The 24,064-nt window shown below is 35.2% G+C and overlaps 1 protein-coding gene across 7 annotated transcripts in view; it reads right to left on the reverse strand.

Moving 5' to 3' along the window:
* Positions 1–24,064, reverse strand: part of DENND4A (DENN domain containing 4A) — a 141,053-nt gene that overhangs the window by 69,391 nt on the left and 47,598 nt on the right. For all 7 annotated transcript variants that reach the window (XM_025472433.3, XM_025472438.3, XM_025472435.3 and 4 more), the window contains exons 2-4: positions 22,253–22,331; positions 15,700–16,032; positions 10,884–11,133 (exon numbers count right to left, since the gene is read on the reverse strand). In XM_025472433.3, coding sequence (XP_025328218.1) covers positions 10,884–11,133; positions 15,700–16,010 — 561 coding nt within the window. In that variant the 5' untranslated portion in view covers positions 16,011–16,032; positions 22,253–22,331. The remainder of the gene's footprint in view (positions 1–10,883; positions 11,134–15,699; positions 16,033–22,252; positions 22,332–24,064) is intronic.

Here is a 24,064-nt window from a genome sequence, read left to right on the forward strand (position 1 = left end):
ATGCACCGGGAGCCCGACGTGGGATTCGATCCTGGGTCTCCAGGATCGCGCCCTGGGCCAAAGGCAGGTGCTAAACCACTGCGCCACCCAGGGATCCCGATATTTGCTTTATTATAGTGGTCTGGTCCTATTCTCTCCTGAATCCGTTCCCAACCAGGTTTTTTTTTTTTAACCTTCTTTTTTTTTTTTTTTTTTTTAAAGATTTTATTTATTTATTCATGAAAGACACACAGAGAGAAAGGCAGAGGGAGAAGCAGGCTCCAGGCAGGGAATCTGATGTGGGACTCGATCCTGAGATCATGATCATGCCCTGAGCCAGGGGTAGATGCTCAACCGCTGAGCCACCCAGGCGTCCCCCCAATCTCACTGTTTTAATCTCACTGTTCCTTAAGAGAACACTTTAACAACTTTAATAATGCCAAGTCTAACAATTGCTTCCTAGTCTTCATCTCATTTAACCTCTCAGCAGATCTGACACTACTAATGACTCCTAAACGTGTTCTTGCCTTGAGGCATCACATTCTCCTGGTGTCTCTCCAAATCTCTGGCCACTCCTCAGGCTCCTCCTCTCTCTTTTCCTGATTATTGAATGGGACCTCTTTCCTTTTCTTTCTGTAAATGATCTCATACACTCAGTGCCATCGTTTTCTATAAGAGCTACTCCCAAAGGAGTCTCAAATTTCCAGTTACAGTGCAACTGAGATGGGGAAAACTGTGGCTAAAGCAGACTGGGAGGTGAAGAAAAGGAGTTCAGTTTTAGACATGATAGGTTTGAAACATCTATTAGACATCCAAAGTGAAAAATCAAATGGAGATAAGGCGAGAGAGGTCTGAAATGGAGATGTAAGCTTGGGAGATTGACAACCTGACATTAGATAGGGACAGATACATGCACATAGCACACTCCCTCACCTCCTTTAGGTCTCAACTCAAACGTCACTTCATTAGAGAGCCCTTCCTTCATCACCTTATATGCAGTAACAATCCTCCCTCTACTCTGTCCAATCTCCCTGATCATCTCATCTTGCCTTTTTCCCCCCTCAACAGTACTTACTTTCATGGCATACTGTATATTTTCTTCCTTATTATCTGTCTCCCACCCCTAGAATATAGGTTCCATGATGGCAAGGGCTTTGTTTTGTTCACTGCTGTATCTGTGGCACTGAAAACAGTGCCTGTTATGCAGAAATGCTTAAAAGATAATTGTTGAATGAATGCGAGAGGATGTGTTTGTGCACAGATGACAGTGTGCCTGCATGAGCCAGTGTGTGGGGACAGATTTACGGCACTGAAGACAAACATATAGAGAAAATTAACTTACTTTAAGAAATATTAATTTTTTTTTTACCTACTTACCTACCTACCTATCTATCTATCTGAGAGAGAGCATGAGATCAAGAGTGTGGGGAGGGCCAGAGGGAGAAGGAGAGAGGAAATCTGAAGCAGACTCCATGCTGACTGCAGGGACTGATGCAGGGCTTGATCCCATGACCCTGAGATCACAACCTGAGCAGAAATCAAGAGTCGGATGCTTAACTACCTGAGCCACCCAGATGCCCAAGAAATATTTTTAATTATTAAAAGACTTCTATAACAAATATCTATATACTCATTCCTAGATTTAATAAAGGTTAACAATTCAACATATTTGCTTCAAATGTTTTAATTCATAAAGAAACAAAAAAAATTACAGGTTTAGCTAAACCCTCATCTCCCATCCATTTCTGTCCTCCAGAATTAGCTACTAGCCTAAAGCCAGTGTCTTTCATTCACATGTATTTAAAAATTTTATACTATAAAACTATAAGTATGTATTATTCTTTTGTGTACTTTTTAATTTCACATAAATGGTGAGATGCTGAATACATGTTTTTATGGCTTGCTTTTTCTAATTTCTTCATCTGAACTACTAGGTATTATTTCATTAATAAATGAAACACCATAGTTTACTTTAATTATTCCTTTAATGATAAGACACTTGGTTCCAAGATCTATAAAGAACTTATTAAACTCAACACCAAAGAAACAAACAATCCAATCATGAAATGGGCAAAAGACATGAACAGAAATCTCACAGAGGAAGACATAGACATGGCCAACATGCACATGAGAAAATGTTCTGCATCACTTGCCATCAGGGAAATACAAATCAAAACTACAATGAGATACCACCTCACACCAGTGAGAATGGGGAAAATTAACAAGGCAGGAAACAACAAATGTTGGAGAGGATGCGGAGAAAAGGGAACCCTCTTACACTGTTGGTGGGAATGTGAACTGGTGCAGCCACTCTGGAAAACTGTGTGGAGGTTCCTCAAACAGTTAAAAATATACCTGCCCTACGACCCAGCAATTGCACTGTTGGGGATTTACCCCAAAGATACAAATGCAATGAAACGCCGGGACACCTGCACCCCGATGTTTATAGCAGCAATGGCCACGATAGCCAAACTGTGGAAGGAGCCTCGGTGTCCAAGGAAAGATGAATGGATAAAGAAGATGTGGTTTATGTATACAATGGAATATTACTCAGCTATTAGAAATGACAAATACCCACCATTTGCTTCAACGTGGATGGAACTGGAGGGTATTATGCTGAGTGAAGTAAGTCAGTCGGAGAAGGACAAACATTATATGTTCTCATTCATTTGGGGAATACAAATAATAGTGAAAGGGAATATAAGGGAAGGGAGAAGAAATGTGTGGGAAATATCAGAAAGGGAGACAGAACGTAAAGACTGCTAACTCTGGGAAACGAACTAGGGGTGGTAGAAGGGGAGGAGGGCGGGGGGTGGGAGTGAATGGGTGATGGGCACTGGGTGTTATTCTGTATGTTAGTAAATTGAACACCAATAAAAAATAAATTAAAAAAAAAAAGATAAGACACTTGGATTACTTCCCTTTTGGGGGGAAGGGTTATTATGAATAATGATGTAGTATGTTGATTCCTCATCTAGAAATTGTTCTTGCTTTTTAAACATTTTTCATGTGTCTCCAGCAGACCAGTATGTTAAACTGTGCTTAGGACATTAATTATGCTAACTGCTGTGTTAGCATTTTGCTTTTATAAATGTTCTAGTACTTTTGCATCAAAAGAATGGACGTACAGGGCGCCTGGGTGGCTCAGTCAGTTGAGTGACTGACCCTTGGTTTTGGTTCAGGTCATGATCTCAGGGTCATGGGATCTGCTTGAGATTCTCTCTCTCTCTCTCCTCGTACCCCTTTCCCTGCTTGTGTACACTCTCAAATCAATCTTTTTTAAGAAAAAAAATGAATGGATGTATATAAAAGTGAAATGGATATTATGAATGTAGACACATTAGACTTTTAGTTAATGAGGTGTGTACAAATATACTAACAAAAGACCTTCTCTTGTCTTTTGTTAAAAGGTCCCAACACTCTAATTCCCAACAGCTAATTTGTAAAGATAACAAAAAAACCCTCAGTGATAACCATTGTGATAATAAGAAGGGAACTACATGACTATTTAGATGTGGCAGAAACCAAAAGGAATATTCTACAACAAAAAACGGGGACTTAGAGATAACAGTAAAAGTTATGGAGTTCTAGAGGAAAAGAACCATGGATATCAAAACTAAAAGAGGGTTTTCTGAAGTTTTTACATACAAGGTCAGTGAAAAAGAAAGAGGAATCATTGTTCTAGAAATACTTTAAATGTTTAACTTATAAATAAAGCACCCATATTGTGGTTTACATGACAAAAAGAAGTTTCAAGTGCCCCCCCCCCTTTTAGGAGTTAGGTACATTAATTACTTGCTTAATTAATAACTCTACTTTTCTAAAAGACCTTGCTAGAGCAAATACAGACATTCTTAAAAGGTTGCAAAACAAGAGCCATCTGGATAGGTAAAAAAATACCCTCAATAAATAAAAAAACAAGGAAATGGTCCGAAATTTGCCAAAAATTAGCTGTGTGAATCAAAGCACCCAGACTAGCATTTTTGAACCACCTGAGTACTTTTAAGTTCTCTTTTGGCTCTAAAATATGCTTCTACTCTAAATCAAAGTTCAAACCATTTAAGGCATACAGTCCAAAGTTTAAAAACTAATAATTCTTGAAAACTCTTTCCATAAGCTTAATGGGGAACATGGGGGAGATTCTATTTGAAGCCAAAGCTGTAGAAATTTGAGGAAAGATTCAACACATATCTTTTATCTATTAGATTGGTTTTTTGTTTGTTTGTTTACCTGGTTTAGAAACGTAGTAGATGACTTTCATTCAAGCTACCTAATTTTCAAAAACAAGAGTCAGCTACATAGCTATTGCTGGGTATAATCAACACATCAATAATTTAATCCCAACCACTTCCTGATTCTTTATATACACTTTAGACAGATATGAACATAAGTTTCCTATACTGCATGTCTATTTTAAATTTTCTCAAAGAGTAAGAAGTCATTGTACATCTGCTCCAAAGAACTAAATTTGCTTTTACTACCTTATGGTTGATGGAAACAAAGATTGTTAATATATATAAACCACAGCCCACAGCTTAAAAAAGATATCTACTGCTAAGATCAGGCGAGTTTCCTTATTGTCAGGACTAACACTAGATTTAAGTATAAGAAAATAAACATTTAAGAGGTTTTATTCCTGTAGTATTTCGTAAAAGAATTTAGGAGGAGCTTAAACATCAGGCAAAAATAAAATTTTAAAAAGCTCTTCCTTGCTGAATGTCAATTATATCTCAATACAACCGAAAAAAAGAAGTTTCCCCCCAGACATTAAATACACATGAAAAGGACCAATAAAGCAGAATTAACCAAATGTAATAGCTAACATTTATACATCACTTATTATGTACCATGCACTACCCTGTTACTTAAAAATATTAATTCATAAAAAAATTAATTCATTTAATCTTCATAAAAAGCCTATGAAATAAAGTACTATTTTATCCCTATTTCATGAATGAGGAAATTGAGGTACAAAGAGTCAAGGAGCTTGTCTAAGACAAAAAATCTGTAATTCAAATCCAGTAGTTTAGATGGAGTCCATTTCTTTCTTTCTTTTTTTTTAAGATTGATTGATTGATTGATTTATGATAGACATAGAGAGAGAGAGAGGCAGAGACACAGGAGGAGGGAGAAGCAGGCTCCATGTTGGGAGCCTGACGTGGGACTCGATCCTGGGACTCCAGGATTGAGTCCTGGGCCAAAGGCAGGCGCTAAACCGCTGAGCCACCCAGGGATCCCTGGAGTTCATTTCTGCTCACACTGTTACATTTCTCTTTCTCCTTTTAGTAGAGAATAAATGTTCTCTGACAATATTGGGACCAATTTTTCAGGATAAGGAAAAATAGAAACTCCTATCTCTCATTTCAGTTTCAAGGCAGTAAGCCTACCTTGAACACCTTGATTAATAAAACCTAGAAATGGTTCTGATGACACTGCCAATTTATTTTGAATCAAAAACCAACACATCCATAAAATAAATGGAAAATTCACCAATGGGAAGATGGGAAGTACCTGTGAAGCTGCACAATCTTAGTAAAATACCAAACAAAATCTAAAATGATGTTAAGCTGGACATATCATGGGAATTCAAAAACCCTTCTTGCATTCACTCTCAGGACCACATAAAGCCTGTAAAACTCTTGTTTGGTACCATGATCTTTTTTCTCCACCATAATTTCTGCAACTATCACCTGTCATCACCATGCCAAAATAAAATGCAAGGAAGCTATTAAAAGGATACGGCATTTTATATATGAATGGCTGTTGACAAAAAAATAGTCATCTAATTAGCTGTTACATTGCTGCAGATAATTTGTTAGGATACAATTTCCATTTACTGTCAATATCCATTTTTTGAATCACCTATTTAAAGATTTAAAAAAAAGATTTTAAACAAATACTGCTACTAATTAAAGTTACAGATTTCTCATAAAGAAAATTTGGATCTGAAAGATGCTTAGAGATAACAAGCTAACACACATACAGTACTTCCATTTATGTACTGGGACATAGTTCTAAATTCATTTAATCATCACAGTACCTTATGAGTTATATGCCATTATCATCCTTATTTTACAATCGTACAACTGATACAGAGAAAGACTAAGTTACTTGCCCAAGGTCACAGAGCCAATTAAGTATCAGAATTAGACTCTGGCTCTAGAGTCTGTGCTCTGAACCACTTGGCAATACTGACCTTAACCACTACAACACAAATCTATTTTACTATCTTGCTGAAAGAGTTCAAAACATTTTTCAGGACCTCAAAATCTGCATTGTATCTAGACATATATCAATACACTTCAGTTCTTCCTCTTCTAGCTTTACTAAACCTTCAGTATTTCTCATGTTGCTAGCTTAACAGAAGAGAGAATAAATAATAATTTAAAAAATCAACTTCCCATAAAAACTTAATAAGTGAGATATATATAAAATCTTTTAAATCTTAGTAAAGTATTCATTTACATAGCTGTAGTAGTACAATGTACATATCTGCTCTAGGATCATTAAGAAATTAAGTTTGAAAATTTATGATTAAAAATCCAACTGTTGAAAAAGTTATTGTTAAAAAAACCCCAAAACTTTCATATTTTGTTGGTAGGATATAAATTAGTTAAATCTTTCTGGATAAAAATCTTTTTTTTTTTTTTTTTTTAATTTTTATTTATTTATGATAGTCACACACAGAGACAGAGAGAGAGGCAGAGACACAGGCAGAGGGAGAAGCAGGCTCCATGCACCGGGAACCCGATGTGGGATTCGATCCCGGGTCTCCGGGATCGCGCCCTGGGCCAAAGGCAGGCGCCAAACCGCTGCGCCACCCAGGGATCCCTCTGGATAAAAATCTTAAAAGTAAAGCTTTGATCTACAAATTCCAGGACATATCATAGGGAAATATAGTAATTCAGTATAGTGTTTGGAGTTTGGTTCTAGAAGGTTTTTTTTTTTTAAAGATTTTATGTATGTATGTATGTATGTATTTATTTGAGAGAGAGAGTGCAGGCACATGAGCAGAAGGGAGAGGGAGAAGCAGGCTCCCCACTGAGCAGAGAGTGCAACCTGGGGCTTGATCCCAAGACCCTGGGATCATGACCAGAGCTGAAGGCAGATGCTTAACAGACTGAGCCACCAGGGTACCATCCCTGGTACTAGAGTTCTATAGTTTGGGTTTGAACCTTCGTTCAATTGCTTATTGAAGGTATGACCTTGGGCAAGTAAAACCTTTTTAACTCTCAAATTTCCTTCTCTGTAAAATGAAGGTGGGGGGTGTGGTGGGAAACACCACTCAAAGTGGTTATATGAACTGAGTTAATGGATATAAAATGCACATAAGAGCTCAATTAATGTAAATTATTCTATAGAAAATTTAATTGTGACTATGTTCATAACAGCTTTGCTTATAATATAAAAAAATTAAATCTAAATGTCTCACAATAAAAGATGGAATAAATAAATTGTGGCAACATCCATTTAATGCAATAATATCAGCCATTTGTTACTGTGGTTATATTATATTAAAAGATGCTCAATCTCCACAATAATGAAAGAAATGCAAATTAAAATTAGAATGATTTCTTGCTTATTAGATGATCAATAATTAAAAAGAGATTGGTAACAACCAGTGTTGGTCAAGTGTGGGACCTGGTAAAGGGCATTCTTTTTTTTTTTTTTTTTTTTTTTAAGTAGGCTCCATGCTCAACATGGGGCTTGAACTCATGACCCTGAGATCACGAATCACATGTCCCAGCAACTGAACCAGCCAGCACCCCAAGGGAAATGGCATTCTTTTTTTAAAGATTTTATTTATTTATTTGAGAGAGAGTGAGTGTGTGAGAGAGCAGAGTACAAGGGAGGGGGTTGGGGAAGGGACAGAGGGAGAGGGATAGCTGGACTCCCCACTGAGCAGGGAGCCTGATGCAGGGCTTGATCCCAAGACCCTAGGATCACAACCAGAGCCGAAGGCAGATGCTTAAATGACTGAGCCACACAGGTTCCCTGGGAAAGAGCATTCTTAATGGAAGTATAACCTGCCACCAGAGCAATGTGTCAACACTCCACTTATAATTATTTATTCTTCCAGAGATACTCATATATATATATGCACACACAAAAGAAAAAGGCACAGGTCTGATCAGAGTAGCATTATTAATAACAGGAAAAACTGGAAATAATTTGTCATCATTCTTCACTTTTACTTTTGGGAATATTATACAACCATTACAAAAATTAAATAGAGAGTTAATATCACCTAATAAAGATGGATAGTGGAAAAAAGTTATATCAGAATATATAAAAATTTCCGGGCAGCCCCGGTGGCCTAGTGGTTTAGCACCGCCTTCAGCCGGAGGTGTGATCCTGGAGACCCAGGATTGAGTCCCACGTTGGGCTCCCTGCGTGGAGCCTACTTCTCCCTCTGCCTGTCTCTCTCTCTCTCTCTCTCTCTCTCTCTCTCTCTCTCTCTGTCATGAATAAGTAAATAAAATCTTAAAAGAAAATTCCAATTTTTGAAAAATAAAGGATAAATGTATTCACATTATACATACTCCACACATGTCCAAATTTAAAGGTCTGAAAGAACACAAGCCAAATTATAATCGGTAATCCTGGAAAGGGATTACAAAGGATGAAAATAAGAACAAGAACTTTCACTTCAAAGATCTACAACTTGCTTCCCCTCTCAATTTTTTGGGGGGCCCCCAAAAAATTCTTTTTAAAATTTAAAACAGCAGAGGGGTCCCAGGTGGTTCAGCGGTTTAGTGCTGCCTTCCGCCCAGGGTGTGATCCTGGAGACCAGCGATTGAGACCTGCATCGGGCTCCCTGCAAGGAGCCTGCTTCTCTCTCTGCCTGTGTCTCTGCTTCTCTCTCTCTGTGTGTATCTCTCATGAATAAATAAAATCTTAAAAAAAAATTTTTTTTAAACAACCAAAAAGGACCAAGACAATTATAGCTCATACATAGCCTTAAGGCTACTGAAAGGACTTTGGCGTTTACTAAGAGTGAGATAGGAAGCCATTAAGGGTTGTAAGCAGAAGAGTGATATGGTCTAATTTATGTTTTAAAAGGATTATTCTTGATGCTACAAGAATAGGTTATAGGAAGCAGAAATAGAAGTCTTTATCAGTTAGACTAGGGATCTGGTAAACTATGGTCTGTCTGTCTGCATTTCACCCAAGGCCTGTTTTTGTATACTTGAGCTAAGACTGTTTTTACATTTTTAAAGGGTTGTTTAAAAAAAAGGGGGGGGGGGGCAACCCGAGTGGCTCAGCGGTTTGGCGCCACTTTCAGCCCAGGGTGTGATCCTGGAGATCCGGATTGAGTAACGCGTCGGGCTCCCTGCGTGGAGCCTGCTTCTCCCTCTGCCTGTCTCTCTCTCTCTCTCTCTCTCTATCTCTCATGATTACATAAATAAAATCTTAAAAAAAAAAAAGAATGTAATAGAGACTATATATGACCTGCAAAACTTATTATTTAGCCCTTTATATGAAAATTTGCCTGTATCCTAAATTAGAATACTATTGCAACAGTCCTGTTCAAAGAGTATTATGGCTTGAATCAGAGTTGTGGCAATAGAGAAGGTAAAAGTAACGGCCAAGTTTAGGATATACTTTGAAATTAGAGTCAACAGAATTTACAGAAATACTGAATGAAAAGTAGAAGAAAAAGGGTAAGGATTATTGCAAGGTTTTTAGTCTGAGTAACTAAAACAGTGGAATTTCCATTTGCTCGATGAGGAAGACTAAGGGCTAAACAGGTTGGGAAAAGCACAATGGGAATGGAGTTTAAGACATGTTAAATTTGAGAGGATTTATTCGATAAAATATTCTAGAAGAAAGAATTACAGAGGTCCAAGCTAGGCCAATAAATTTAGAAGTTATCCACTGATAACCTGTATTTAAATGATTAAATCATCAAAGGATTGAGTTTAGATGATAAAGATAAATGGTTTGAGGAATGAGCCCTGGGGCACTGCATTGTGTGGAGGTTAGGGATTAGCAAAGGCAGAAGGGGAATGGGTAAAGTAGGAGGAAAAAGCAAGAGAGTACACAGTAAAATAATACATTTTATCTTCCAGCCACTTTTCAAGAAGGAAGAGGTGATCAGCTGTGTCAAAACCTACTGAAAAATTACAAATTAAAACCACTGGATTCGACAAGAGCAATCTTGGTGGAATGAAAGAGACAAAAGCCTAACTAGACAGAGTCAAAGTAAGGAAGGGGACAGAATATAGGCACTTCTTTTGAGATGTTTTATTGTAAAGGAGAACAATGAAATGAGGCAATAGATGGAGGTAGACATAGGGTCAAGAAGTTTTGTAAAGATGGGCAATATCACACATGCTTCACATCCTGGAGGAAATAATCCAAGAGAGAAAGACTGATATTCCCAAAAAAGTAGGTAGAACTGCTGAAGCCAAGTACTCAAATAAGTAAATTTATGGCATCTAGTGCATAAGTGAAAGGATTATGCTTGGCTAGTGTATTACTTTTCCAGTAAGGGAAAAAATATTCTTTCAATTAAAAAGTAAGCAAGTAAACCTTTTGCACAGTTCCTTTTGAAAGTACAACTAAAGTACTTTCCTAAAAATAAAATATCCAACATCTTTAAGAACATATTTTTAGAGGTACCTGGTTGGCTTAGATGGTTAAACATCTGCCTTTGGCTCAGGTCATGATCTCAGGGTCCTTGGATCAAGTACTGCATTAGGCTCCCAGTTTTGTGGAGATCTGCTTCTCCCTCTCCCTCTGTCCCCAGCCCCTGCTCATGCTCTCTTTCTCCCAAATAAATATTTTTTAAAAAACCAACATATTTTAAAACTCAGTTATCATGTTATGCTGTTTATCAGAGATTTTAAGTTACTCTCTTTTCATCAATGGCTAATTTTATCAGTACAAAAGTCACTTACCATACTGTTATTGAGATTCTTATCGACTTTGCAAAACGTGTGTGGTGGACTCTCTCCTTTACTGGGTATAATAATACATATGTCTGTGACAGCCAACGTATTCTGCGTCATGTTTTCAGAGGCTCTTCGGTAAGTTATATAAATTTTTTGTGATGAGGTACTGCCACTAATATTTGCAGGGTGTCCATAGGGAGTACTCTGAATAATTTCACATCCCTGTTTCAATCTTTCTTTCCAGTCATACAAAACCCTAAAAGAAAAATACATAAATAATTACACAAATGCAAAACATCTCCAAATAGGATAGGTAATATTGTCAGGTATCATAAACTGATCCTTAAAGGTAGTAGATATTCCAATCTTATTGCAAGTTTAAATTACGCAGTCCCATATAATAATAAGGGATAGTGGGTTCCCTCACCGAAAATTAAAATAGTGTAAGGAAAATTCAGATTATCTTTTGCATAAAGCCACATAATGGCAATGAGTAATTGCAGAGGCACTTGCTTTAGCACTCCATTTAATAGATTTACTTATTTTTGTCTCTAAAACCAAGCAACTTCTTTAGAAAAAGCAACTTCATATTCTAGCCAAAGTTAAAATTTTACAAAAGGCTCCTTGCCAAAGAGTTCTTAAAGAACATGCTCACACACTTTTACCTCCAATGCTCCCTCAAATTTAAGAGACAGCTTTAGGTTTTCAAAAGAGAAAATAACCTCAAATCCATATTTAATCAAAGAAAGGGGTGGCTTTTTTTCTTCTTCTTTTTCTTTATTGTGGTAAAATGATAGGCTTTTATTAAAGGTCATGCCAGCCATTCGTTCCTTAAATCTTCTAAAAAGTACTTGTGGATATTATTTATTCCAGTCATACTGGAATAAATATTAGTCTGTTCCCTTAGAGCATTCACTGATTTGTACTTTACTGCTAAGTCCTTGGCATGGACAAAAAAATTTAAAGCTCAACTATATTAAGTGTGTTTCTGCATTTGCTATAAAAATTGTTATAACAGGCAATATCCAACATTTTTTCAGATAAAATTAAGTGTCAAAAATTGGTCAAATTATTTCTAATATAACTTTTAATTTCCCTTTTTGTCATGGCTGTCAGCAAACTTAAATTTTTCTTTCAACATTTTATTTCAAAAATTTAAAGCTAAATTTCATACTTAATCATAGCAACTCTGTTTATCCTAATGTTAGGTTAAATGCTTATTCCTCCTCTTTTTGATTTGCTTTTGTTTTGTTTTGTTTTGTTTTGAATCTTTAAAAAAAGGCATTGTCACAGAGAGAAGTTAGACACATCTCAATTCAAATTTCTACTACCTGTTACTAGCTGTATTAGGCAGATATTTAATCTCTCTGAGCCTTGTACTAATCAGCCATAACATTTAAAAATCCAGGGGTGCCTGGGTGGCTCAGTTGGTTTGGAGTTCTGCCTTTGGTTCAGGTCATGATCCTGGGGTCCTGGGATTGAACCCCATATCAGGCTCCCTGCTCAGGGGGGAGCCTGCTTCTCCTTCTTCCTCTGCTTCTCCCATTGCTTGTGCTCTCTTGCTCTCTTTCTGTCAAATAAATAAAGTCTTTCTTTTTTTAAATAAATAAAGTATTTAAAAAAAATTAAAATTCTAACCCACAGGATCTTGAGAGAGTTAGATGAGAGTATAAATAAGGCCTCCAAAATAGTGCCTGGAAAACAGACGCCCAATTGAAAACAAGAAAACAAAAATACAACACAAAACAACAAAAAAATCACCATTTATTGCCTCAAATTTCTTAAAGATATGGAATATAAATACATTTAATACATAATTGTTGGGCAGCCTGGTGGCCCAGCTGTTTAGTGCCACCTTCAGCCCAGGTGTGATCCTGGAGACCCGGGATGGAGTCCCATGTCAGGCTCCTTGCATGGAGCCTGCTTCTCCCTCTGCCTGTGTCTCTGCCTCTCTCTCTCTCTGTGTCTCTCAGGAATAAATAAATAAATAAAAATCTTTTAAAAAAAGACATAATTGTTTCATTCGTCAGGTATTGTGCTGTTATATATATATATATATATATATATATATATATATATATATAACTTGTGTAACTATTTTTTATTTTTATACTGTTAGAAACTTTTCTTGTCTAACTAAACTGAGCTTTTCAAAGGCTCTTAAAAATGTTGCCCTATCCTCCACAATGACAAACAAGGGGGATATTTATAAGAGTGGTTAATTTATTCATTCCAGTTTAAGTCCTTTCTTATTAGAGAATCCTTCCTATACTTGGAAAATTCCTCATCTCTAAACTAGGAAACTCCAGTACCCTAACAAGAATCTGCAACATTCCTTTCATTTCATCCACAAGCTATAATTCTGACAATGATCAGTGGTCACAGGAGCAAATTACCTAATCTTTTGAATAGATTTTCTTTTCAAACATTACCTAATCTCATAGATTTTCTATAAGAGACTCTTAACTATAGAGAACAAACTGAGGGTTGCTGGAAGGGAGGTGAGTAGGAGGATGGGCATTAAGGAGGGCATATGATATAATGAGCACTGGGTGTGATATGCAACTGATGAATCACTAAACTCTACCTCTGAAACTAATAGTACACTATATGTTAATTAGCTGAATTTAAATCACAAAAAAATCTGATAGACAATCAAAAAAAAAAAATGAATGAGCTGGTCCTAAAATTCATATGGAAATTCAAGGGACCCAGAATAGCCAAAATTATCTTAAAAAAGAATAAAGTTGGAAGACTCACACTTAATATGTAATATAAAAAATTACTAAAAAGCTATAGTAATCAAAACGGTATAGTACTGGCACAAAGATAAGACATGTAGACAAAACAGAATTGAAAATCCAGAAATAAACCTATATATCTATGGCTTATTAAGTTTTTGAAAATCGGGAAAGAATATTCTCAACAGATGGTGCTAGGACAACTGGATATTCATAAGCAAAATAGTGAGGATGAACCCCTCCCTCAATTATATATAAAAATTAACTCAAAATAGATCAAAGACCTAAATGTAAAGGCTGAATCTATGAAACTCTTAGATAAAAACTTAGGTGTAAATCCCCATGACTTTGGATTAGTAAAAACCTTCTTAGATATGATGCCAAAACACAAGCAACAAAAGAAAAAATAGATCAGACATGATCAAAATTAAAAACCTTTCAGCTTCAAAGGATACCATAAAGAAAGTGAAAAGACAACCCACAGAATGGTGGAAAACACTTGTAAATCATATATCTGATAAGGGACTTGCATCTAGAATATGTAAAGAACTCTTAAAAGCTCAACAGTAAAAAGACATGTCAATTAAAAAATGGGTAAACGATTCTAAATAGACCTTTCTCAAAAGATTTACAGATGGCCAACAAGTACATGAAAAGATGTTCAATATCATTAACCATCAAGTGAATGCAAATCAAGACCACAATGACCTACCACTAGGAAAGCTATAATCAAAATGACAATATAAAATGTTGGCAAAGAGGTGGAGAAATTAGAACTTTCATACACTGCCGGCAGGATTGCAAAGTAGTGTGGTTATTCTGGAAGACAGTCATGCAGTTCCTCAAAAGATTAAACCTAGAATTATCATATGACCCAGGAACTGCACTCCTAAGTATATATACAGAGAAATGAAAACATATGTCCCTACAAAAATTTATATATGATTATTTCCAGTAGCATTTTTCATAATAGCCAAAAAGTGAAAACAACTCACATGTCCATCAAACTGATGAATAGATAAACTGCATAAATAAATAAATAAACAGTGGAACATTATTCAGTCATGTAAAGGAATAAAGTACTGACACATACTATAACATGAATCAACCTGGAAAATACAATGTTAAGAAGCCAGGAACATAAAGTATTCTTTTTTTTTTTGCCTTAGAATATGATTCTATTTATATAAAATCTCCAGGACAGGCAATTCATAGAGACAGAAAGTAGAATAAGCATTGCCTAGAGCTGAGGAGGTTAGACAGAACTGGAGAGCAACTAAAATGAGTACCAGGTTTCTTTCTGGCATAATAAAAATGTTCTATAATTTACTGTGGTGATGGTTGCACAACTCTATACATACTAAAAACTACTGGATTGTACACTTTAAATTGGTGAACTCTATGGTATTTGAATTCTATCTCAATAAAGCTGTTATAGAAAAAAAAGAGCCCTAAGTTCAATATAGTATCCTAAGTAAAGCACTAATTTATCCCAAATCCTTGTTTGGTGCATACAGCCTTAAGCATCTCTCTACAATGTGACTGACGCTCAAAAGCCATCCTTTTCTAGTACTTTTAAATGATTAAAATTCCTGTGGTTAGGATAATACTCTAGTTTCCTGGTACTTTTTTTTTTTTTTAAGATTTTATTTATTCATTCATGAGAGACACAGAGCGAGAGAAAGAGGCAGAGACACAGGCACAGGGAGAAACAGGCTCCATGCAGGGAGCCTGACGCAGGACTCCATCTCAGGTCTCCAGGATCACGACCTGGGCCAAAGGCGGCGCTAAACTGCTGAGCCACCTGGGCTGCCCTCCTGGTATTTTTCTGTAGAAGTTTTCCACATCTTTCCCCTACATTTAACAGAAAGAAACTCTGACAAGAAAAAACTGCGGGGAATCCATAGGACAAAGGGACACTCAAATGGTATAAGGAACACAGAAAGAGAACACAGCATTCTAAAAATGTGTCTATTTTTCTAAAGCTGCCATGTATCTATTAATGAACAAATTGAACAACTAGACTTCAAAATCTACAAGGCATATTATTTTGATTAATGGCACAATTTTTAAATACCTACCCCAGATCTGTAAGTGGAGGCTTATCTCTTCCTCTTCTGTAGCAAAGGTAAATCTGTGGCCCCACAAGACTTCCATTATTGAGATCAGCCGACAATCCAGTTGGGGTAACATCAATACATATATAATCCCGTGGCACTTCTTCCCCAAGAGATTTAATAATCACCGAAACATCTGTGATAGGTTCTTTTGGTTTAGCTACTTTATGACAGGCATCATTGAAGTGAATTTCTTCTTCAAGAGGCTTTGAAACATCAGTTAATCCTGCTACAACAAAGTAGTCAGCAACACGAGGACCCTTATCTTCAATCATCTTCCATTACAGAAGGTTACATCTAAAAGGAAAGTGAAAGACTAGTATTCTCCTCTAATAAGTCAAATAAATAAAAGTGGTTTGCACATAAATAAGAATGAAAAACTGTAGAAATTTAGGTATTTAATAAAGTAATTTCTTTTTTTTTTAAAGAAAAACTGAAGAACACTACTTTTCTGATAAACAGTACTGTTATACATTTCATTTTGATATGTAAAATGTATGGTTTTTTTAAAAATGGGAATATATTTAACATTATTTTTTGAATATAAAAGTAATGCATAAATTTCAATTTTTTACAACGTGGAAGCCCGGATTCCTAAGTAGACAACAAAAACAACAACGAAACACCTGTTTGTAAATGCACAGACTAACCTATAAAAATGAAATTCCCCAGGCCACAAACCAAAGACCAGAGTGCCATGTGTAAGCTGATAATGGGTCAGGCTTTGTGGACCTCCTCAGTAATCAAGGGTTTGTGTTTTAAAAGACATTACAGGGACAAGAGACAAGGCTCTGGGACCACATAAGATAGGGAATTAGAACTGAGATATGTATCTGTATCAAAACAACAGCCTCAAAGGACTACATCTCCAGTTAAAGAGTGGGTTTAAAAAATCCATCCACTGGTACAGGGAGATTAATAGTTTGCCTCAATCTGGGCCCAACTTTGGAGGGGGTAAAAATTCTCTGTGAATGCATAGTAACAGACCTACTCATACTTGCATATGAGGTTTGACTTTAAGCCATCTGTATAGTCCCAAGAAGCTCCAAACAGATATTAACAACTGTGTTCCCAGGCTAATGATACCCCGGGGGAAACAAATACAAAACAGCTCTAGAAGGAACATCATCAGGTTTTTCCACAGATAAAACCCTTGCCGATGATGACCTTCTATTCCAAAACTACAAAAACATACAAAGAAAAACCCAGCCCCAATGAGTCTCAGTAGATAAAACAGAGGAACTTCAAATAATAAAAATAGGGCAGCAATTATAATAGTAATGCATACTTATAACAAATTCAAAGAAAAATACACAAAGTAGAATCCACTATGTATTTGTAAATACTTTAACAGCAAAATCTCATTCAGGTGTCATTTAAACTTTGTTTCTTTAACTAGGAGAATATATCCTCCACAGTACTGTCATTGCTTATAGGAAAAAAGTTTAATATAAAACAGGTATTTTCCAACATATGTCTCCTGTTAAACCTAGTTCTAATAAAGGCAAAAGAGGACAAATAAATTAGATATATACACTACATGCCTCTTTTACAGATTTATAATAAACTATATAAATATGAAAAGCCTCAGCAGTCCTTTGATAAAGGCACCTGTTAACTTTGCTTAGCCCAGGATTTCCCAAGTCTCTTTGAATAATGAACTCTATTTTCCCCCTTAAGGGCTAGAAAAAAACCCTCAAACATGCTTTAGAAAATGCTAGTTTAAAATAAATAACCTTTAAAAAAAATAAAATAAAATAAAATAAATAACCTTTGTAGAGTATAAAGTAACTGAGGGCAAACAAATTTTTATGGAGTATACTTGTTTATAATTATCACTATTTTCATCATAATCCCAAAACATAGAACTTTCTTTATTGCTAATCTAATGAGTTTTCAGAATTAGCAACTTCCTTACACATAAGATTTCTGGAAAAAAGGGGGGGGGGTGCTTAAACTTTTCAGAAATGGCCCCTAGCCTGACAGGAAAGAGAAAGTAATAAGCTGTCTTCCTGAGAAGACTCTGTGAAACAGAGTCCTCACTCTCAGTTGACTACATATAACAGGTAGTCCACAAAAAGCAAGTAGTTTTACTCCAATAATCATGTATCCATTTCTAAAAAGAGAACAAAAGCACCATTTTTTAAAGCACTTTTGTATATAACTTTTTTTTCATTTCATTACATAATCTTTGAAAATATTTTTTTAATGGTTGCGTAGTATTTTATGAACATAACATTACTGGTTTATTTGCTATTGTTGATCATTTTTACTTCTTTTGCTAATATTTTTAAATGCTATGATGAGTAATCTTGAACATAAACCTATAGCTACAACTCTTATTATTTCTTCAGAAAAAAATTTATTAAAGTAGAATTGCTAGGTCAAAAGTTAATATAACCAAGCCTCTACATATATTTATTTGCTTTTATGTGTGCATGAATTTGAAGCTATAAGCTCTTGATAGACACAAATCTTAAAAATACCTTGGTAAACCACTTTCCTTTCATTATAATAAGGATTATTTAAATTTTCTTTTTCCCCAGACTCTAACTTCATGTTATTTAAGTTTATTTATTTATTTTTAAAGTAATCTCTACACCCAACACAGTGATTGAATCACAACCCCCAGGTCAAGTGTTGCATTCTCTTCCAAATGAGCCAGCCAGGTGCCCCTTTAACTTTATGTTAATTAAATGACAACATATAGTCACTATCACATACCATGTAGTTTTATGTATTGCTATGCAGAAAGAAGAGAAAAAGAGTAGTACTATCATGAAAACATATATATATTTAATGAGTTCTTTTGAAAGTTGCTACCTTAGCTGTTGGAAATAAGCAGCTATTATACTAATAAGCAAATATTTGGGAGAAATTTATATGAAAAATTCATTTTGTTACATCTTCCTGATTCATAAATTTTAATGATTTGATCTCATTCAGAACTGAGTACAGTAAATAACTACTAAAGAGGAATAAATTATTGTTCTTCATCAATACATATAAGAAAATAATTTTAAAGTGGTAATAAAATCTTCTTACATTTATTGACAAAAAAGTAAATTACCTATTTCTCCAGTTCTCTTGCCTTGATGTCGTTGTTTCCCATTTAATCACTTAAAGGCGGAGAGTGGTTAGGAAGATAAACAAAATGCTTTAAGGCACTGCTGACCATGTATGTAATGCCAAGAACATAGCTGGCAACATTCCAGGTGACTTCTTGCAAGATCTAAATGCCCTTTAATTCACTCAGAAAAGTCTATAATACTGAAAATGCACCTCTACTTTTTATTATAAATCAACTGTTTTTAAAATACGTTTGAGGTTTAGAAGCTAGGAGGAAGACATTGTTAAAAATTACAAGGTAAAGAAAATACTGAAAATCTTTGATACAAATGAAAAACAGTATTTTCTAACAATTCTATTTAGCCAAGAGACTTCCACCAAAGTGTGAAAATTACAATCCTTGTGAAAAATACTACGTATATATTAAGACAAAATGCCTTGTGTTGGCAAGAACTACCAACAATTCCTTGGAAAAAACATTTGAAGAAAACATCCCTAGTCGCATACAAAACTTGGACTTTTGGTTTAGTACAGGAGAGCAAAAGCCCGTAAACAATTAGGAGGTACATAGGTAAATTTCTTTTCTTTTTGTAAATAAATGTCTTTGAATTCATTTAAACTGGGGGCCATACAACACAAGCAGTTGATTCAACAGTTCTGTAAATAATCACAGTAATGGAAAACGCTGACACAAGCTTTACCCAAGCTGGCTAAGAATAATACTACATTATTAACCAACTATTGTTTTTCATTTTTCCTTTGTTCAACATGATATAGATAACTTAAGAAGTTAGCTTATAAAATGTTTATAGGTATTTTAAAATTTGACATTCTTGCTTGGCTAGTATTTCACTTCAAATTATATCTATTTTCCTTAAGAATAGAAAACAAGGAGGTGCTCGCTATTCCTAAAAGGTTTATGAGAACTAAATTAAGAAATTGTTATAAGAAAGCTCTTGCTCATTCACAAACTAATGGAGACTGGTTTGTTTTTCTCCCTTTCAATATCTACCCAATCAATTCAGATTCTTTTGTATTTCTTCTATCCAGTACATCAAAGTAGTTAAGTATTTTCTAGCTAGGCTAACTCTACGTACAAGAAAAGACAAGAGCAGAAAGGTAACACTTTAAAGGTAGATGAAAAACAAAAATCTGAGCATAGAAGTTTTGCAAAGTCAAATTTTTGCAAAATTTGAAATGGTAAAAGGATCAATAGTCTTTCCGATAGAGAATGATAAATAGTCACAAACTCAAGACCTGTATGTGAAAATGGTCGATAACACAATGGATTAGTTAGACTATCCCTCACTCCAGTTCACTTGAGTAAGTAAGCTGAAAGAAATTTTCTTTTTTAAAAAAGTAACTCCACAGTTAAAAATGTAATCTAGCCATCCTCTACCACAGACTCTCATTTCCATCTTTTCTAAACTTCATCTTTCATTTTTTTCCCAACCCATCCTACAAATTTAGTTTTGCTCTCTTCCTCTTTGACAAACACTATTGCCTCTTCTGCCAGTACATATTCATCATATTTGTTTTAAACTTAAGTTTATTTGGATTTTCATTTAAACTTTATGAATTGTACAAAATAACAGAGCATAAAAGAAATTTCACTCCATTCCCAATAATAAATCTGATTTATGTTTGACAATGTTTCCTAGTCTTGAGAACAGATAACATCCTTCTAGTCCTCACGAACAATTACTAAATAGAATATAAATATTTGTATACTTTATTTAGTAAGCAATCTTCTAAACTGTTATACTCTTCATAATTATACTGAGTGGTTATATAATATTCCATCAGATAGAACTATACACTATAACCACTACTCCATTTTTCCATTCCCAGCTAGTATTGAAAGTATGATAGACAAGTGCTTAAAAATATACTTGTTAAATGAATTAATAGTCCACTTTATAACCCTCAAGCATAGGTCTTTTTTCTGTAATTCAGAATGAATTTTCTGAACCTCAATTACCTTAATACTGTCTGTAGTTGTTGAATATAGAGCAGATATAGATAACCCAGATGATTTGAGTCTAGAAACCAGTAATTAAAACCATCAGAGCCTTAGGCAAAATTAGAAATTTATTGAGTGATTCATTCATTCAATGTATTTTTCATAAATACTTACAAAGATCTGACACTATTCTAGGAGCTAGTGATAGACAATATTGATGATAGCCATAGCCTCTGCCTTCAAGGAGTTTTTCTTTCTAGCTCTACTTTCTCACATCTCTGTCTATATTTTTATCCCACCTCTAGTCCTCTTTTCTCCTATCACCCTTCCAGATTCCAAGTGCTGGACTTCAATCTGTCCAGTTTCCCTACCATTCCCTCCACCAAAAGCCCCATGCATAGATGTGACCCCTACTTTATTGTCCTTTTCCCCCATCTCCTTGAAAGTTGGACCCCTTCAGCATTAGTATTCTACGGAATTTTGAAAGGAAAGAAATCTTATTTGCATATCATATTTAACAGTAGGGTGACCTTTTATTTTTAATTAATATTTTACTGAAGATTCTTTTCATGATTTTCAAAAAATTTTATTTTATTTTTTATTAAATTCAATTTCCCAAAATACAGTATAACACTCAGTGCTCATCTCATCATGTGCACTGGGTGACCTCCTTTTCAAAAGGTTCAACTTACCCAAAGCAAATGTGACTTTTTTTAAAAAAAAAAAACAAGCTTTAGTAACCCAGAATAATGGACTATGGTGGGGCAAATTTCTTGTCTAATTTGGGCTCACCTCCTCTCTCAATATCTATTTCCAAGAAAAAAACCAACACACACAAAACAAAACTATGTAATTTGAGAGCTCCCTTTTGGATGATTACTAACCTTTGAATTTTTATAAAAAGAAAAAAAAATCAAGCTGGGAATAACAGACATTTTGAGGGGAAAGGATTTTATTACTAATCCTAATCTAATCCCTCATTTTAAAGAAACTAAAACACAGAAGGTAATTCACTTAAAGATATGTAGCTAGTTAGCACCAGACAAGGCAAGGACTCAGTCCAGTATTTTTTACATTTGAGGATGTTGCCTCTACTAATGGTCAATAATAGTGACTCAGGGTACATCTTTTTTTTTTTTTTTAAGATTTTATTTATTTATTCATGAGAGAGAAGGAAGCAGAGACACAGGCAGAGGGAGAAGCAGGCTCCACGCAGGGAGCCCCATATGGGACTTGATCCCAGATCCGGGGATCACATCCTGAGCCAAATGCAGACAGACACCCAACCGCTGAGCCACCCAGGTGTCCCGACCCAGGGTGTATCTTAAGACATCTTTCAATAAAGCTATATTGTATCACTTGTTATTCGTAATCATTATGTGGTGAATATATGTCAAATTCTTTTAAGAGCTGGTAAATTAACCTTTCAGTGTTTCACAGAGAAAACAACTAATAGAAACAAATCAAAATGAAAAAACTACTTACACATTACTGAAGGTCTTTCCCTGAAAATGATGCCAGGTCTTAATTTCTGAATTCTACAAGCCTCAGAGTTTGAGAAATACTGTGTGGAAAGAATAAAAATTGAACTTAAATTAATTCCAGTGAAATATTTCCCCTAAGATGCTTGTAGATACTTAACAATAATTTTCAAAGAAAATGACTGTATATATTGTTTTCATATGCTTAAGACCCAAGACAAGACCCAATAAGTCATTTTCAACCAGAACACTGTTCTTCCTTGAACATATTTAAGAATACCTACATATTAAAAAAAAAAAAACAGCAGATAATGGGGAGAATAACAGAGAGAAAAATAAAAAAATAATGGCACAAAAGAGTAAAGGTGTACAAAAACAAGAAGTATGAGGAAAAAAATGGGGCATGATGTGGTATTTCAGTTCTACAGAAAAATACACACATTTAAGACAATTTAAATATGGATGCAAATAATTTCCATTTATATAAGTTTTAAAGAAGTCAACACATAAAAGTATTTTCCCTTATCACAGATTTTATTATTAATTTAAATTTTAGGTAGTTAACATATAGTGCAATATTGGTTTCTGGAATAGAATTTGGTGATTCATCACTTACTTACAACACCCACTGTTCATGATAACAGTACCCTCCTTAATACCCATCACCCGTCTAGCTCATCCCCTACCACTTCTCTCCATTAACCCTATCTTGTTCTCTACCATTACGAGTCTCTTAGAGCTTGTTTTCCTCTCCCCCCTTCCCATATGTTCATCTATTCTTTCTTAAATTCCACATATGAGTGAGATCATATGGTACTTGCCTTTCTCTGACTTATTCACTTAGCATAATATACTCTAGCTCCATCCACATCCTTGCAAATAGCAAGATTTTATTCTTTTTGATGGCTGAGTAATATCCCATTGTATACATATACCATATCTTCTTATCCATTCTCAGTTGATGGACATATGGGCTCTTTCCATAGTTTGGCTATTGTTGATAATGCTGCTGTAAACATCAAGGTGCATGTATCCCTTCAAATCTGTATTTTCATATTCTTTGGGTAAATACCTAGTAATACAGTCGCTGGATCATAGGGTAGTTCTATTTTTAACATTTGGAGGAACCTCGATACTGTTCTCCAGAGTGGCTGCACCAGTTTGCATTCCCACCAACAATACAAAGGGGTTCTCCTTTCTCTGCATCTTCATCAACACCTGTTGTTTCTTGTGTTGTTAATTTTAGCAATCCTGACAGGTGTGAGATGTTATCTTATCATGGTTTTGATTTGTATTTCCCTGATGATGAGTGATGTGGAGCATCTTTTCATGTGTCTGTTAGCTATCTGGATCTCTTCTTTGGAAAAATGTCTATTCATGTCTTCTGCCCATTTCTTAGCTGGATTATTTGTTTTTGGGGTGTTGAATTTGATCAGTTCTTTATAGATTTTGGATACTAACATAACCCTTTATCAGATATGTCACTTGCAAATATCTTCTCCCATTCTGTAGGCTGCCTTTGGTTTTGTTGACTGTTTCCTTTGCTATGCAGAAGCTGTTTATCTTGATGAAGTCCTAATCATTTTTACTTTTGTTTCCCTTGCCTGTGGTGACATGCCTAGTAAGAAGTTGCTATGGCTGAGGTCAAAGAGATTTCTGACTGTGTTCTCCTCTCTATTATTACTGATTTAAAATACCATTTAAATAGCATCAGAACAACTGTTTAGTAAGACACGGTTGGGATATCATCAAGGAACCCAGCTCCTCTGATCAAGATAATAAGCAATTTATATTATGGGATTCAATACGCCATCAC

This window comes from Canis lupus, chromosome 30 (assembly GCF_003254725.2).
Source record: "Canis lupus dingo isolate Sandy chromosome 30, ASM325472v2, whole genome shotgun sequence".
Classification (NCBI taxonomy): domain Eukaryota; kingdom Metazoa; phylum Chordata; class Mammalia; order Carnivora; family Canidae; genus Canis; species Canis lupus.